Source organism: Malurus melanocephalus, unplaced genomic scaffold (genome assembly GCF_030028575.1).
Source record: "Malurus melanocephalus ecotype Western Australia unplaced genomic scaffold, MMel_1.1 scaffold_38, whole genome shotgun sequence".
NCBI lineage: Eukaryota > Metazoa > Chordata > Aves > Passeriformes > Maluridae > Malurus > Malurus melanocephalus.
In genome coordinates, this window is record NW_026623270.1 from 2767345 (window position 1) to 2783146 (window position 15802).

The 15802-nt window shown below is 45.4% G+C and overlaps 1 protein-coding gene across 1 annotated transcript; it reads left to right on the forward strand.

Moving 5' to 3' along the window:
• Nucleotides 1–1962: 1962 nt before the first annotated feature.
• On the forward strand, nt 1963–13960 carry SLC22A2 (solute carrier family 22 member 2). Its single transcript, XM_057364349.1, has 11 exons — nt 1963–2373; nt 3873–3976; nt 6668–6822; nt 7447–7615; nt 8453–8567; nt 9024–9130; nt 9303–9517; nt 10581–10689; nt 10888–11000; nt 11940–12039; nt 12989–13960. The coding sequence occupies exons 1-11, from the start codon at nt 1963–1965 to the stop codon at nt 13053–13055; spliced, it is 1665 nt and encodes a 554-aa protein (XP_057220332.1). The 3' UTR covers nt 13056–13960.
• Nucleotides 13961–15802: the final 1842 nt, after the last annotated feature.

Genomic DNA, 15802 nt, shown 5'->3' on the forward strand with positions numbered 1-15802 from the left:
ACAGTTACATGTCGTATCATTTTCACTATGCCCTTTATCTGYAATTTTCTACAGGAGTGTGGTAGGCTTGGCTCTGCTCACATTTCACAAACCTCAGAGCCTACACCTAAAGCTCAGGAAGGTCAGAGTACAGCAACGTTTCCCCCAGCTTTTGAAGGCTGATGTGTTTCAAAGCAGTCCTGGTAATGCTTCACCAGTGCAGACTGAAGGGATTACTGATTACACCCAGTAATCCTGTCACACCTGAYACTGTTTCATGACCCTGCCACTGCAGATTGATATGGGTCTTCTGTCAAGGGCACAGACAGCCTCTGCTCACAGAGCTGCTCCAGCTTTCTTCACTTTTGTCATCTGGCTGAATTACCTGTTATATGCTGATTGTGCTGCATTTGTGCTAATTAACAGGGTAGGCTGGAGGGATGAAAAAACTGAGTTTTTCCCCAAAAACTGAAGGGATCATACACAGGAGAGACTCTAGTCAAGATTATTGAAGGGCAGCTTGGATGACAAAACCCTCTGGACATCATGCAATATGTGAAGCTACTCATGTGTGACAGYGGTCACTCCCACTGTAGGACAGCACTTTGCTTCTTGGTGATAAAAAAAATACTCAAATGACAGAGGAGGTTTTCCAGAAGAAATAACATTAATCTGCCACAAAATCAGAGATACAACCTTCTGTCAGCATAACTGGCACATGACCACCATACTGGCAGCAGTCTTTCTTGCTTTCTCCAGCATGAAACTACAGCAGGCAGAATCAGGAAAGGGAGTAAAGCAGATTTCTAGAGTTTATGAACTTCTTGTTGCACTAATTCAGTTTTGGCTGAGACAGGCTTTAGCTGTTAAGCACTGCATGTTAAGCACATGTGCACAGCKGASTGGTCTGAGTGCAGGAGGGTRCAAGGTTTARAAGCTGCTGRTGCAGTGARCTCCTTGAGCTTTAACAGGGGGARTAGTCCATTCTCTGCTTCTAAYGAAACYAGACTGAGCAGAGGTACRTAAACTGTTCAGTTTTACACAGCCAAAGATCTGGTCTTTTCTTAAAGACCATCTGCAAAAGATGTTTGTTGCAAAGGAGTAGTCCCTCTTGTGATTCATGACATTTGCTGGGGATGCCAGTCATTGTAACTTAGGAGTGCTTGTTTTTAATAGCCCTTTAAAATATCACATTACTTATCACCTCTGTTCTCCTCATTGTTTAGTTTTGTGCTTCATAAAACTCAGAAAGGTCACTGAGTGCTCCTCGGGGGAAAATTAACCCAAGGACAGCAGCCTACTCTGAGGTTCCCTTCAGAAGCACTAAACAAGCTACAGAGTCATTAGTCTGGCTTGGAAACTTTTGCAGATGACAGAAAGACAGCAGAATATTTTCAGGCAGAATTTTTCTGAAAGAAATCATTGCCCATAGATGTTTTCTATCCAAATCCACACTTTTGATGTTCAGCTGCACTAAACCTCCTCCATCATGCTGTCTTCTGTTCCCTCAAAATAGCATAAAAGAAGTCATCTGTGTCGACTGTAATTTTAAGTAGAAGGTTTTTCAGTTGTATATCTATGCGAGGAAGAGGATTTTATTGCTTTCATAGTATTTATGGCCCCTGAAAATACCAGACAGAGAAATTACCACCTGCGTCACACTGCGTGGTGACAGACTCACTGACAGACTGAAATGACAGACTGAAATGACCATAATCTAAGACATTAGATCTTGCATTTCAAATATATCATATATAAAACAAATTAACAGCAGAAGTGAAACAGAAGAGCCAAAGTGTGTTTAGAAAAGGCTYATTTAAGAAACAAAGGTTGTGATGCATGGCTTGACAATTGACAAAGTTAATTAATTATTTGTTTATGAGTTTCAAGCACACACCTCAGCTGTTATTTAAGCGGGCAGAGAAGACCAAAGCCCCAGAAAACAACTGAGTTAGATACTTTGATCATTTGTGACACACAAAGATGCCAACCCTGGATGACGTTTTAGAGCASRTKGGAGAATTTGACYTTTTTCAGAAGAAAGCCCTCTTTGTCTTATGCCTGCTTTCTGCTGCCTTTGCTCCCATTTACGTGGGGATTTTTTTCCTGGGATTCACCCCCGAGCACCATTGCCACAGCCCCGGGGTGGCCGAGCTGAGCCAGCGCTGTGGCTGGAGCCTGGAGGAGCAGCTGAATCACACGGTTCCCCAGTGGGATGGCCACGGGGGCAGCTTCGACAGCCGCTGCAGGAGGTACGAGGTGGACTGGAACACAACGGGCATCAGCTGCACTGACCCCCTGGGCAGCCTGGTGGGCACTGGGAGCAGCGTCCCCCTGGCTCCCTGCCGGGATGGCTGGGTCTACAACACTCCGGGRAGCTCTCTCGTGACCGAGGTAAGACATAGCTTGTGTGGAAAAATCACTCCTGTCTCCACAGCTTAAAGATAGAATATGCTGGAGCAGTAAAATTTGCTTTCGGTGTACGGTCAGAGTCTGACTGCTAGTAAACAGTAAATATCAGAACCTGCCAGGCACTTAGAGCAAAGATTCATATACAGAAACAATGGGAAATTATTGGTTTTCCTGGCAGCATAATGCTGCAATCTTGTCATCCATTGYTATTCTCATAATTATTATTTCCATCACCAAACTAAGGGTAGCACCCCATAGCCCAAACTGAGGAGCTGCACTTTTGGGTGATAATCCAGATAYTCATCCATAATGAACAAGAAGCAGAGGACAGGGCCACATTTCTCACATAATGCTTTAGCAAAAGCAGTGTTCTTTTATCTCAATTTGCATTGAGAACTATGTATTTATTTCATAAATCATTGAAAAACTATGCAAACTAGTACTCGCAGTCTTAAAGCCACGTAGAGACCTGAAGTACARGAATGACCTCAAAACAGATCTCTTCTACTTCCCCTCCACTGCCAAATCTGTATTAGCAATTCCAAAACCATGCCTAGCAGATGTTTGTGTAACTTGACCTTTAAAAAGTGCATTGCTGGATACTTCACAGCTTCTGTGGGCAGGGCATTCACATTTCCTTGCTTCACTATCATCACTGTTACAAAGCAAGTCCACTCATTTTCTCTTGGGACAGATGAGCTGGGGCAGAAAAGAGCCCTCCAGCTGTTCTCCACACCACGGAAACTGAGCTGAGCTGTTTGGTATGGCCCCAGCAAACTTGTCTGAGTTAGAAACTAAGATTAAATAAGCAGCCAAATACATTCATGCTGCTTTCTGGGCTGAAGTCTAATTACACTTGAGCGAATATTTCCAGCAGTAGGGAAGTTATGGTCAATTTGCCCTCCTCCCCTTGTTGGGTGTTCCCTGACAACCTGTTAATTGTAAATCTGCAGCAAGCTCCCAAGTCCCCACTCACTTCAGAGAAAAGTCAGCCAAATCCTGGGCCTTTTGCCAGGGCTAAGGGGGTGTGGGATGGGCATCTCCTGGCTCCACCCCAGCAGGGCTCATGGCAGCACCTTCATCTCTCTCACCCAGCACTGAATTCATGCAGAAATGCATGGTTTGAGACAGGTCTTGGCATCTGGGAAGGAAACAGTGCTCCAAGTGTCCTCCAAATTTCAAGCAGATGGGTAGGGACAAGAGGACAAGATTTTTCTGAATTTTTATATTTGTTCTTTCAGAGTCTCCCTTCCTTTCTCACTCTCCTCATGTGTCATTGCAGAACCATTTTCCAGGGTGTAACTTTTTTCCAAGGTTTCAGAAAATCCAAACAAGAAGCACTGCAGATGTCAGCTTAAGAGGTTAGAGGGTTTCTTTTCTGGAATCTGTTTTCTAGTTGATGCCATTGGTTTCCTTCCTTCTCAAACAGCCRTGGTTTGTGGGGAATGTGTCTGTGCTGCTAACTGTGGTTGCCCTTCCAGTTTAACCTGGTGTGTGAGGACTCCTGGAAGCTGGAYCTCTTCCAATCCTGTGTGAATGCTGGGTTTTTCATTGGCTCCATCAGCATTGGCTACGTAGCAGACAGGTGGGTGGTGTGGAGACAGGTATGGGATGAGCAATTTCCTCTGGTTATCTGCTTCCTGATGTTGGTGAACAACACTCTCAATTCGGGAAGAAAATTAAGGCAACCAGAACCTGATTGAAAAGGTCTGTGAGTCACTTACAAGGCGGGTGGATGGTGCTTTCTAAGGGTCTGCTTTCAAAGGCTGTTGTGACCCAAGAACCCACAGAAATGCCAAGGTATTGCTCCATTTTTACAGCCCTGAGAAATTCACATAAATGAAGAGACTATTTTCTCTCTCGAGTGCAAACTTCAAGGCAATCTCAGAGTCCAAGATGAAATTTTAACTCCTGTATCAAGAACTATTTGCTCATCTTTTCGATAAATTTGTTTCACATTAATTTTAACAGTATCCAGATGGCCATAAATCAGTTTCAAAATAGGAGTTTTTCTCATCTGAGAGATGAAAGAGAAGTAGTTTTTTCTTCCTAAATTTTATTTGATCCTCCTTTTTCCCAGCTGAGTCTGTTTTGGCTGATTCCAGTCCTTACTGTCCCTCATTTCCTCTTTTCCATTACAATTATCACTGTGCCATATATCTGCCCAGTGGATTATTTTTTTTTACATTAGCCTCTGAATGAATTCAATGTTTTGTAGCTGATCTTCTTCTGCATGCTAACCAAAATTTTTAGTAAAATGGCAAGAGAGGCTGAGACTGAGGAATTTGAAGATGTGAAGGTAACAGGGAGTGATGAACAATCCTTCTGTAAATCCTGCCTGTCTTGAATTCTTTTTTTTTACTTTGTATTCTCAATAGCCTTTTTCTCCCAAGACTGGCCCCAAGATTGTCTCTGTTGAACAGATATTGCCATTGTTCCCTTCTTTTCACTGTCCCACCCCTCCAAGGGGGAAGGTCTATGGGAAGGGGCCTGTCCATCCCCTGTAGTACTTCTGCAGTGTCCCAAAATTAGGACGGGACTGTGTCTGTGTCCTTGRTCCCTGCTCCCTTGTTTCAGTGCAGGCAAACACTCCATCAGTTGGGTTGTGCAGGMAAATCTGCTTGGAAAGAAGCTCATCCATGCACAGATTGGACAGACTGCTTTTCAGTCCTCACTAAGCCACTGCCTTACTGCCAGTGACCCAGACCAGCTTTTTTATAAGCTCTGTGCTTGGATGGATTCTCTTCAATAGATAGTGATTTATTAAAGTAACGCTTGGTGGCCACATCTGGTGAAAGACACCAATAACTAGAGCACTGCCACAAAAATCCTACATCCAGTCTTCACTCCTGGGATGCAGTCCTCTGTCTCATTTCAAGGACAAAAGTGGACAGACTTATGACAAGTTAAGCTTTCCTTCACATGCATTTTGGAAGATCTTTGGGTTGTTTTGGGTTTTTTTTTTTTTTAATCAGAAACATTTGTCGCCCCTTCCCCCCATCCTCTCTTTCCCTTAAGTCCAAGTGCTTGTTTTCTGACTAATCTACTAGTAAATTTTAAAGCATTCCATCCTTTTTGCCAGAAATGAGGCTTGGATGGTGATGTACACTCATCAAGCATAACAGAACAACAGAACATGAAATATCAGTGAGCAGGTTCCATGAGCATCAGAAGCACCACTCTCCAGATCCCCTTTCTAGCACAGAGGTGGATTAAGTAATCATGTTCAAAGGCTTTTCTTGCCAATGTATGATGGTGAGAGACAATAAAAACCAGAGCTTCCAAACTCAAAATTGATATCCGAAATACTCTTTCTCTGTGTGTCAAAATACCTAAGAACCTTTTTACAAAGGCTCATTGTGAAGCAGAGGTATGAAAAGACACGAGGGAGTAGGACACAAATCCTTGTCCGATAAAACACGTTCATGTCAGAGTGTTAAGGAGTGTTCACTCTGCTCACACCACCCTGTCCCAGGTCATTGCTGCTCCTACACTGCAAGCACCCAAGAGCAACACAAAATACCATAACCAGAATGGTAAAAGSAAAACCAGAGGTCTCAGATGTGGTATGATGAGGCTCTGTTGGGCTGAACTTTCAGGCAAGCCAAAAATGTCTGSATGTCAGGCTCATGAGAGGAGCAAGTTTGAGTGATGGTATCTGCTGATGTTGCTGTAGAGAACAAAAGGCTCTTATTTTGGCTGGCACTTATTGTTGTGCTATTTTGTTAGTGGATATTGACTAATTTAATGGCTTTTATAATTCATACTTCTGAATATGTATCTCTRTCAGCTAGAAAACAAATGCCTTTCCAGAGTTCCAGTAAGCTTGTTTCCACTGGAAACCCTCCGTTCCTGACTATCAGTGAGTCATGATGATAAAAGGAATGACAAATAACAGGGATGGATAAAAATCCCTATTTAAGAGGAGCTCCATAGTCAGCCAAGGTTGATAAGAAAATAAATAAAAATGACAATTAGCAAACAAATACCCATTAAAAACTATTGCAGCTTCAAAAGATGGGCTGGGGAGCCAAATCAGAGAAATCTTGAATTCATTGGCTGTTATTAACCAAAAAAATGAGCAATGACCTGAAAACACAAGATGGGGGAATTCCCTGAGTTTCCATTGAGAAGGAAAATACTGCAAAGGGAAGAGCAGATACAAACTCCTACTCAAAATGAGCAGAGACCCTCTCCAGCCTCTTCCARCCCCTTGGTTTGCCASCTTCCCYTCCCAGGAGCTGAACCTCTCTCTTGTCTTTTTTCCCCTGTGCAGGTTTGGGCGCAAGCTGTGCCTTCTGGTCACAGTCCTGATCAGCRCCGTGTCCGGGGCCCTGATGGCCTTTGCACCGAGCTATGGATGGACAACGACGTTCCGCCTGCTCCAGGGGCTGGTCAGCAAGGGAGGCTGGCTCACAGGCTACGTCCTCAGTTATGCAGCTCMCAGTCACACCTTCTGGGTGGCAGGGGTGGCTCTCTGATTGTCAAAGCGCTGTGTGTGTGACAAGAGCAGGCAGTGACAYTGCTCTTTGCTGCCAAACTGCCCCTCTTCACTGAAATGCAGCTGCTTAGGCTTGCACCGGCTTGTAAACATAAATGGAATAATTAGCAGGCAGCTCTGAAAACTAGGAAACATTCATACCTGGCGAGCACATGGCAAAATGAAGGGCAAGGTCTAGAGGCACAAACAAATTGAAAACASTGTCAAGATGTGTAGCACCTTTCYGGGAAAGGCAGCARGCGCTGATGTGAAAGACAACGCTTSTGTTTCACAGCCTCGRTGCCAAAATGACTTTGCTGAGCTGCTTCACCTGCTTGGCAAGTAGCGAGGCCCTGTTCCCAAGCTATATGGGAGGAGGGAGATGGAGGCAAACAAGCCACATCTATTTCATTTTGCCATCTAGTCCTTAGCTTGAAGGAGGGGGCTAAAGAAAGCAGCACCCAAGGACAGGACACAGCCAAGCACAGGGGCTGCACGTGGTCTCAGTTGGCAGCAGTTATGTTCCCCAGGCTCTCCAAACCAATCTATTTTTGCTCAAAGTCTTGTCTTTGCAGTTGCAGAATTTGTTGGCTCAGACTACCGGAGAGCAGCAGGCATCACTTACCAGCTTGCCTTCACCCTGGGGCTCCTCATCCTCACTGCCCTGGCTTATRCACTTCCACACTGGAGGTGGCTCCAGCTTGCGGTCACGCTGCCCAGTTTCTTTCTCCTGCTCTACTACTGGTAAGTGCCTGCTCTTGCAGCTCCCAGTAATGCCACACCACACTGAAAATATCAGGAATGGTGGCTGAGAGATGAAAACTCTCCATAAAGATCAGCTGTAGTGCTGCATATAGGATTCCCAAGAAGATATTGGATGAGATTTGGCTTTTTTCTATTACCTCTGCCCAAAGGTTTACTCTGACTCACCTAAGAGCAAAGGGCTACCTGCAAYATGGTGTGATGCTTCTGTGTTTGGAGTCCTTGCCACACATCACAAAATAATAAGTCGCTATTTCTCGACCCCTACTTGAGCTGCTGTGAGAAGGGAGTTTTCTCGTCATTGATTATAATTTGTTTTGGTTATTTGGGGTTTTTTATGCAATCAGCATACTTTTTTTTAATAAACAATTGATAAAAATGCTCCTAGGAAAATAACTAGATTAGGGAACAGAACTAGGATGTGGTTTATGTCTGATCTTTCTTTGAAAGGCTATTTTTAAAGTGGTAGAAAATGAGGATGGGGTTTACAGCTGTTCTTTTTTACAGCCACAGATTATTAGCTATTTCTAAAGCTTGTCAAGAGAATTTATCTCAGACAAACGTTTCCAAACTATAATAAACTGGGTTTAGACTTTAAAAAAATTAAATCAATTAAGGCTCAAGTGGAGCTCAAATCAGAGTGCAATTGCTGGCAGCCACAGCTCACTCCGCTGCCARTTCAATTCCGCCCGTGAATCCACAAAGCACCGTTTGCTCCATTTGCTCCTAGCCTCAGCAACTCAGTTCCATTTTCGTTTTCCAGGTACCACTAATGTGCATTTTCCTTTTCTGTAGCTGTCATGCTCATGTGTGTTGCAGGTGTCTGCCTGAGTCTCCCAGGTGGCTCATAGCTCAGAARCAGAATGACAAAGCCATGGAAGTTATTAAGCGCATTGCCAAGGGAAATAGGAAGAAGCTGCCTCTTTCTTTTCAGGTGACTGCTCTGCATTTGATGCATATGTGCCATCTTCAAGACAAATAATGTTATGAATTAAAGATTGTGTTGGTTTAGAGCAGGGAACAGTTTGGTGGTCGAAATCATCGCAGTTCCTAAAGCAAAGGCAAGTGAGCCCCCTTTTACTGCCTAGAAACCTCACAGAGCATATTTGGGAAATCACGTCACTTTAAATTCCAGAACATGCCCATTCATTACTTTTATTTAATGCTGCTTCATGCCATACACAGTCACAACAGATATGAAGGTTGTCTGCATATATTTTCATATTTTCTTTATCCAAAGTACTCTAGAGAAGTTGTTTTACTCTCAGTTACTTAACTGGCAAATTAAAACCTCATCCTCCCATCAGCCTAAAGGAAAATATTCAYTGCAGTGCCCACCACCTTCTCCCTCACCCACTGTAGCCTCTTGTCCTGTCACTTATGTTCCCAGAATCTCAGCTCYGAAGATGAAGATGGAGAAAAGTTGAAACCTTCATTTGTAGACCTGGTCAGGACACCTCAGATCAGAAAATACACGTTCATTTTGATGTACAGTTGGTAAGGATGGGCWGGCTTTTTCAGCCCAAATGGAGGTTTGTGATTTGGTGCCCTTAAAATCATCATCATTGATTTAAGCTTATTTTGTTTCTGACCAGCTGCAAATCTCAGTCCTTTGCATAAACTCTCTCCCAGGGGAGTTGGCTCCATTTGTTCCCTCTTCTCTGTCCAGGTTCACCAGCTCTGTCCTCTACCAGGGGCTCATCATGCACATGGGAATGGCCGCTGGGAACATGTACCTGGATTTCCTCTACTCTGCTCTGGTGGAATTCCCAGCTGCCTTCATCCTCCTGCTGACGCTGGATCGGGTTGGCCGTCGCTACACCTGGGCTGCAGCCGGTGTGGTGACAGGGGCTGCGTGCCTCGTCACAGCCTTCCTCCCACACTGTGAGTTGTGCACGCTTCTCCTGCCAAGGAATGCTCTCCCTGTCTCTTGGTTGTTGCCCTGGAAAAGGGAAACAATCCTTGATATCTTGGCCTATATCAGTACTGTGACCCAGTGTGTGCAAATACCGGCACTGATTTATGTTTAAAGCTGATTTATGTTCCAGCTGCAGCATTTATATCTGCTAATGAGGGGCTGGAGAAATGGGATGAATTGCATTTCCAAAATGGCATCAAATCAGATTGTAAGMCTGCAGGTGCTAGGTCATGAAGGATGCCATGTTAGGTTCGCAGTTTTATCTGGCCAAACGTTTGTATTCTAATGYAAAATGCAGGGGTTTCATCCAAAAGTCCCACATTTTCTGTTTCTATAAAGGAAAAATGTTTAGGCACACGCACACATTTGGACAATGTCTGGTTACAGTAAGTGCTTTCTGCCTTCAGTGCTGCTGCCATGAATGCAGGATGCCAAACAACCACGGTGACAGACACTTGGCTTTGGTTTAGCTGAGCACTTGCTCCAAGGCCATTGTCTCAAAGCAGTGTGCCACTTAAGGGCCACCAAATGAAATTGCTTTCCTTTTGTTGTATGGAATACAAGCAGACTGAAACTACAGACACAACAGTGCCACACAATTGTGAATTCAATGGGGGTACAAGAACAAACACACAAAATGTTACAGAAAAATTTTATACACAAAAACCCCAACGTGCCCAGGCAATGAAAACCCACTTTATGAAGTGACTGGGGAGCAACAAGTGGTGTCCTGCATAAGCTTTTTGTTAATGCACAGAATAACCCAAACTACTTTGTAGCATTGATTTCTCCTCTCTGTCACAGCAACCTAACAAAGTCTCAAGACTCAGTTATTTGCTTGAATCAAAAGAAAATTGCATTATAATTTTTTTTTAGTGGAATAGAATATCATAATGCACAGTCCACTTGACCTTTCAGGACAGCAAACTACTGTTTCCTTAAATTAAATATTTAAAGCTGGTTTATGGCAAGAGCAGAAGAAAACTATACTTTTGTGTTCCAACCTCAATGTGCCCAATGTCTTTCCAGCTCTTTATTGGCTTAAAATGACMGCAGCTTGCTTGGGCAGGATGGGAATTACCATGTGCTATGAAATCATATGCGTGGTGAATCCTGAGCTGTATCCAACATTTCTCAGGTGAGTCTGCAGATAAAAGCACTGGGTGTTTGTGACAGCCTGAGGGATGGGCTCACAGCTGGGGATGCATTGGCAGCAGGGCTGGGTGARCTCTTTGTGTCCTGCGGGTCATTGGGGTGCAGAGCTGTCCAGGGCACCCACAGGCAGAGCTGGTGCCATGTGTGTCCMTGTCCGTGTGKGTTTGCATGTGCGCTGCAGGAACCTGGGAGTCCTCGTCTGCTCATCCCTGTGTGACCTCGGCGGGATCGTGACGCCCTTCCTGGTGTACAGACTGGCAGACCTCTGGCACGAACTGCCTCTGGTCATCTTTGGTAAGGGAGCTGCAAGATGGGTGGGTTGGCCAAAGCTGAGGTGGATTACTTAGGGGATTTATTTCCTGTCTTTAAAAAAAWGTATGCAGGGATGCATAAAYWTGTGYGTACATGTGTAMGAYACAGCTTGGTTAGCCTGTTCCATCYGGGTRTYTGGAAGTGGTAGCAAAGTCACCCTTTAGCCCCTTCTGCCGTGGAAGGGACTCCACGCTTTAGGGATAGTCCTTTGACTTCCCCCTGCTGAGCCCTTCCCAAGGGAGGAATAACTTTGGGTTCCATCCCTCTGACAGGCAGTGTGGTTACCTGAGCTGAGSTCCCAGCAGCTTGGCCTTGTCTCCCTGCAGAAATGTTTCACTCCTCCTCATGGTGGCCAATTAGCCTGGCAATTTAGGGTGGTAAAGGAGCATTTCAGCCCTAATGTTAAGGTTGCTGTCCTAAAATACGACTGCCTTGAATGTCAGCTGCTGTGCATATTCAAATCTGTGTGCCTGCATGAAYCATCTGCCTTCAGCTGGGTCATGGACGGGTCTAAAACTAATCAGAAGGTGAAACTGGCCAGGTGAACTGGTAGTAATGTCCTGTCTAGCAAAAATGGAGATGACAGCTAGCCAGTGYCGCCTCAATCCCATGCCAGCTGGAAAAACAGTGGCAAAACCTGTTTCATTGCACTGTGTGTCCAAAGCAAGGAAGCCAGGCTCCCTGTGGGTCTGTGCCYCAGGACAGCTTTCCAGGACACAAATGCACCTCAGAAATGTCAGCAATTACTCTGAAAAATAAGAATCACAGAGATAAAAAGCCAAGTGCTTATCTGAAGTGACCTTTTTCTGTCATTGGGGCAGGCATTGTCTGTCCATTGGGGCATTAATTAATGATTTGGAATTAAACAAACATGGGCATGACCATGGCATTGCCTTTGTGATCCTCGTTCTGTGCTTGCAGCTGGGATTGTTCTAATCGACAGTGGCTTAGTTTTGCTGCTCCCTGAAATGAAGGGAAGGGCTCTGCCTGAGACCATCGAAGATGCTGAAAATCTTCACAGGTATGGCACTAAGCAACATCCTCTAGAGCAGAGCAGCTCACCTTKACATCTGCAAAATCTGCTTTAAAATCTCCATTTGTTGCACGTATCTGGGGATCTGTTGGGTTTTGTGGTACCCATATAAATACAGTRGGTGGCTGGTGGGTGACCCATCCCTGAGGGCAATGTCAGCTCTGGGCTCTCCTGTATGGTCTGACTGCAATCCACAAACACCTTATGTATGAGCCAGACATTGAGAGAAGGTGTGGAAGGTGGTACCACGGGCTGTCTGAAAAGCATTGATCAGTGAGRGCACTGCTGATGTCCCAGAGATGCTCTCACTTGACAAGGACAAAGCTGGCAGAGATGTGGTTTTACATTTGGGGAGCAATGCAGGGGATGTCCTGTTCTTTCAATGCTTTTGCCTTTTGGCTCAAGTGTAGCTTCTGAAGCTCTCCAGGGAGAGGACAGAGCTCCACAAACACCAGAAGGGTTGCTTGAATTTACTGAAGCTCCTGCACAGCCAAAAGACACTTGGCCTCGTAACAGGCTGGGTGTGGTAAAAAAAAGGACCTAATGTGGCTAGAAAGAAATAGCAATGTAGCACAGCAATGTCTCCACAACAGGGAGAGCTTGCCTCTAGGAAACATTAGGAAAATCATACATGCAACCACACACCGGAWGTTACTTTAGAAACCACTTGGAGTAGGAGTTTTTACAGTAGGAAATGCCAGAGTTGAAGTTTCTAAAGTTACCACTGGGATATCAGCTGCACAGATGCAATAAGGCCACAGAAAGTCTCCAATTTAATCCTTGTTCTGCTGCTCTTCAGAATAATTGAACAATTGCCAGTGACAAGATATCAATTAAACCTARCTTTGCTGAATGAATGTAAGAATATGGATTATTTCATGGATCATGCTGTTAGGCACCAGGAGCATCATCTGTCTTTTCCCCTTTACTTCCACAGGCAGGAGAGAAGTAAAGAAAAAACCATTTACCTTCACGTTTTGACTTCCGAAGATGCCCCCAAGTAAGGGCTCGTTTTGCCCTGGATCTGCCCTTATTGGGGCAGGGAGGCAGGAGGGGGCCAGCAGAGCAGCCACAAGCCCAGCCCTCACCCCACAGGCAGGGCATGAGCCATCCCACTGAGTGATCTCTGCCCTGTCACACCCCCGAGCTGCCAGCCCTCCAAGACTTTGGGATTTCCTGAGCCAGAGGTTGCACACATTTCTGCTTCACTCCCTCATGGACCATCCTGCAAATTTTTTCTGTTTGCCTCCTGAATGCTTTTGTGATTCTGGTGTCCCAGGGCATCTGGCAGCAGCACCTCATATGGCATGAATGGGAAATTACTGAAGGAACACATTCTTCTGCTTTTTATAAAACTAAAAATCTCTTTGGGCTGCTCACTCACAGCTCATTTCTGTAGCGAGCAGGAGTGCAGTCGTGAGCCCAACTCATTTCCTCCAAGCTACACCTGACTCCACATGGAAGTAACATATTGACAGTGTCTGATTTTCTGTCACAATTCCCTCTACATCCCTTAAAATCTTGGAGCAGCTTTGGGATTCAGCTCCTGTCACCKGGCAGTGAGTGCTGCCACTGTGAAGCCCACTGAAGGAGCCCGAGGTTTCCAGAAAACCCTTTTCCCTCCCGGCGCTGTTCCTCTTCTTCCAGGGAAATAAGTGCAAAAAAAGAAGCACTTCTAAGCCCAGCAAGCTTTTAAGATTTAGCATTCCTGAATTTGACTGGATATTAGGCAAGCTGGACAATGAAAAGGAAGACAATGAGGAGCTGGAGGCAGTGAAGCCTCAGGACGTGGGGGCTGTGTRTGACCACATCAACATTTGGGATCAGTGACGGAAAAGGGGCAGAAAGCCCCATGGCAGACACTCCCTGGGAGCAGCACAAACAGTAACAGGACACTGTGCCCTGCATATTAAAGCATATTAAAGTTTGTGTTTGTGCCTTAATGGTTTCCTAATGCCCTGAGCTTGATTATTTACATGGCCAAATTCCCAAACATCTGTCAGAAATAAAGACTGAGGCAAGAAGGAAAGATAAGCCAAAAAAAAGGACATGACTTTTAAAGTGAATCTCCCTCCATACCATGCTGGAAAGTCATGGCTGTAGTGCCTTTGAAGGTTAAAGATTCCTCTCCACAGCTCTTGGAAAGCTGTGATTCACATCATATTCATCAACTTGTAATTATTCTCTGGATTTGAGTTTGCYTCCTGACCAGTTCTAATTGTAGGGRAAGGGCCATTTTCTTAATATTTTAAAATATTAAGGATGTAGGATGACAGGGCTATGGAGTARGGATGGGATAGGAGCACAGAGGTGTCCAAACAACAGCCATGCTTGTGTGGATTTACGTGCTGACAGCACCACCAGAGGACAGGAACAGTGCTTGGAATGGAGYAGCCTTTGGCCACAAAATCATTTGTCCATGAGATGATGCCAGCAGAACACCAGAAACTTTGTAAAATTAAAGAGCTATTTTCCCAAAACCCAGTTGGCAAAGGCTGGTGGGTACCCTGAAACACGGAGGTTTTTTGTTTTCTTTAGGAACAGTTGATACAAAGTCCAGGTTTAAGTAATTCGGGGAGGGACCRGATCTCCTGAAGGGGCCAGTCCCATTTTCATTAACCTGGCCCTATTTACGTGCTCCCAGGCTCCTTGCCAGGGTCAGATGGTGGCTGGTCTGAAGTGCTCCTTCCCAAGCTGCAGGGACAGCCCTGCCACTGGGCTGGTTATGCTCCAGCAACCCTGGGGACAAACAGGCTTCAGCTGCTCTTAAGGGGAAGGGAAGGTGTCAAACTGTGCTATCTGAGGCAGGATGTGAGCTTCAGTCACAGCCCAGAGGACACACACTCCTACAAACTCCCAGAACACAGTGCTGCTGCTGCTGCTGCTGCTGCTGCACATTTTGGCAGTAGCCATGTGCACCTGGACCAGCCTTTACACCTCTTTGGCTTCCCAATTCAGGAACCAATCTGTGAATGGACAAAGGTCAGCAGTAAAGGACATTTGCCCTTGTGTTTATTAAGCTACCACCAGAAGGAGATGCCACTACCACTTGTAGGTGACTGCAAAACAAAGGCACGCCAGAGCTGGCCACCTGCTGTGGCATAGCAATGCTTATGGAAATAAAYACTAGTGGGATGGGTAAGGGACTTGGAAATCGGCTGTTGTAGCTACTCATTTATTCATCTCAGTGTTTGCTTGGTTTGACTTTGACATTTTCTACCTGCAGAGTTTTCAACAGGTTTTTTTAGCAGAGACTGCATGTCAGAAGTTCTGAYAGGTTTCTCTTAGTGCAGAGCAGAGACATGTCTGCAGCCCCAGCAGGACACAAACTCTACCACACACATGATTACACCCCCACCGTCCCTCTTGCCCTCTCAGGACAATCTGGTTTCCCTCTGATCCTGAAGCAAACATTGGTTTTGCAACTGCCCGGGCCAAAGTCACGTCGTTSCTGATCTGTCCCTTCTCCTCTCAGGGCAGCCTTGCCATGGGGTCCTGCCTCGCTGGACAACACGCTTCCCTGCCTTGGAGGTCTCACAGCRACACTGAACATTAACTGGGGCTCAGGACAGCTGAAAGCAGGTGCAAGGTCACTGGGAKGCAATCCTGGGGGAATTTCACCCTGTGAGAGTGCAGCAGACCCTTTCTCAGCTGGGAGCTCTCTCCCTGCAGCTGATTGTATCTGGTACCCTGCTCCCAGTATCCCTATGGAAAAACAGTGTTTCCCAGCAGTGACTGGGACCAGCGACAC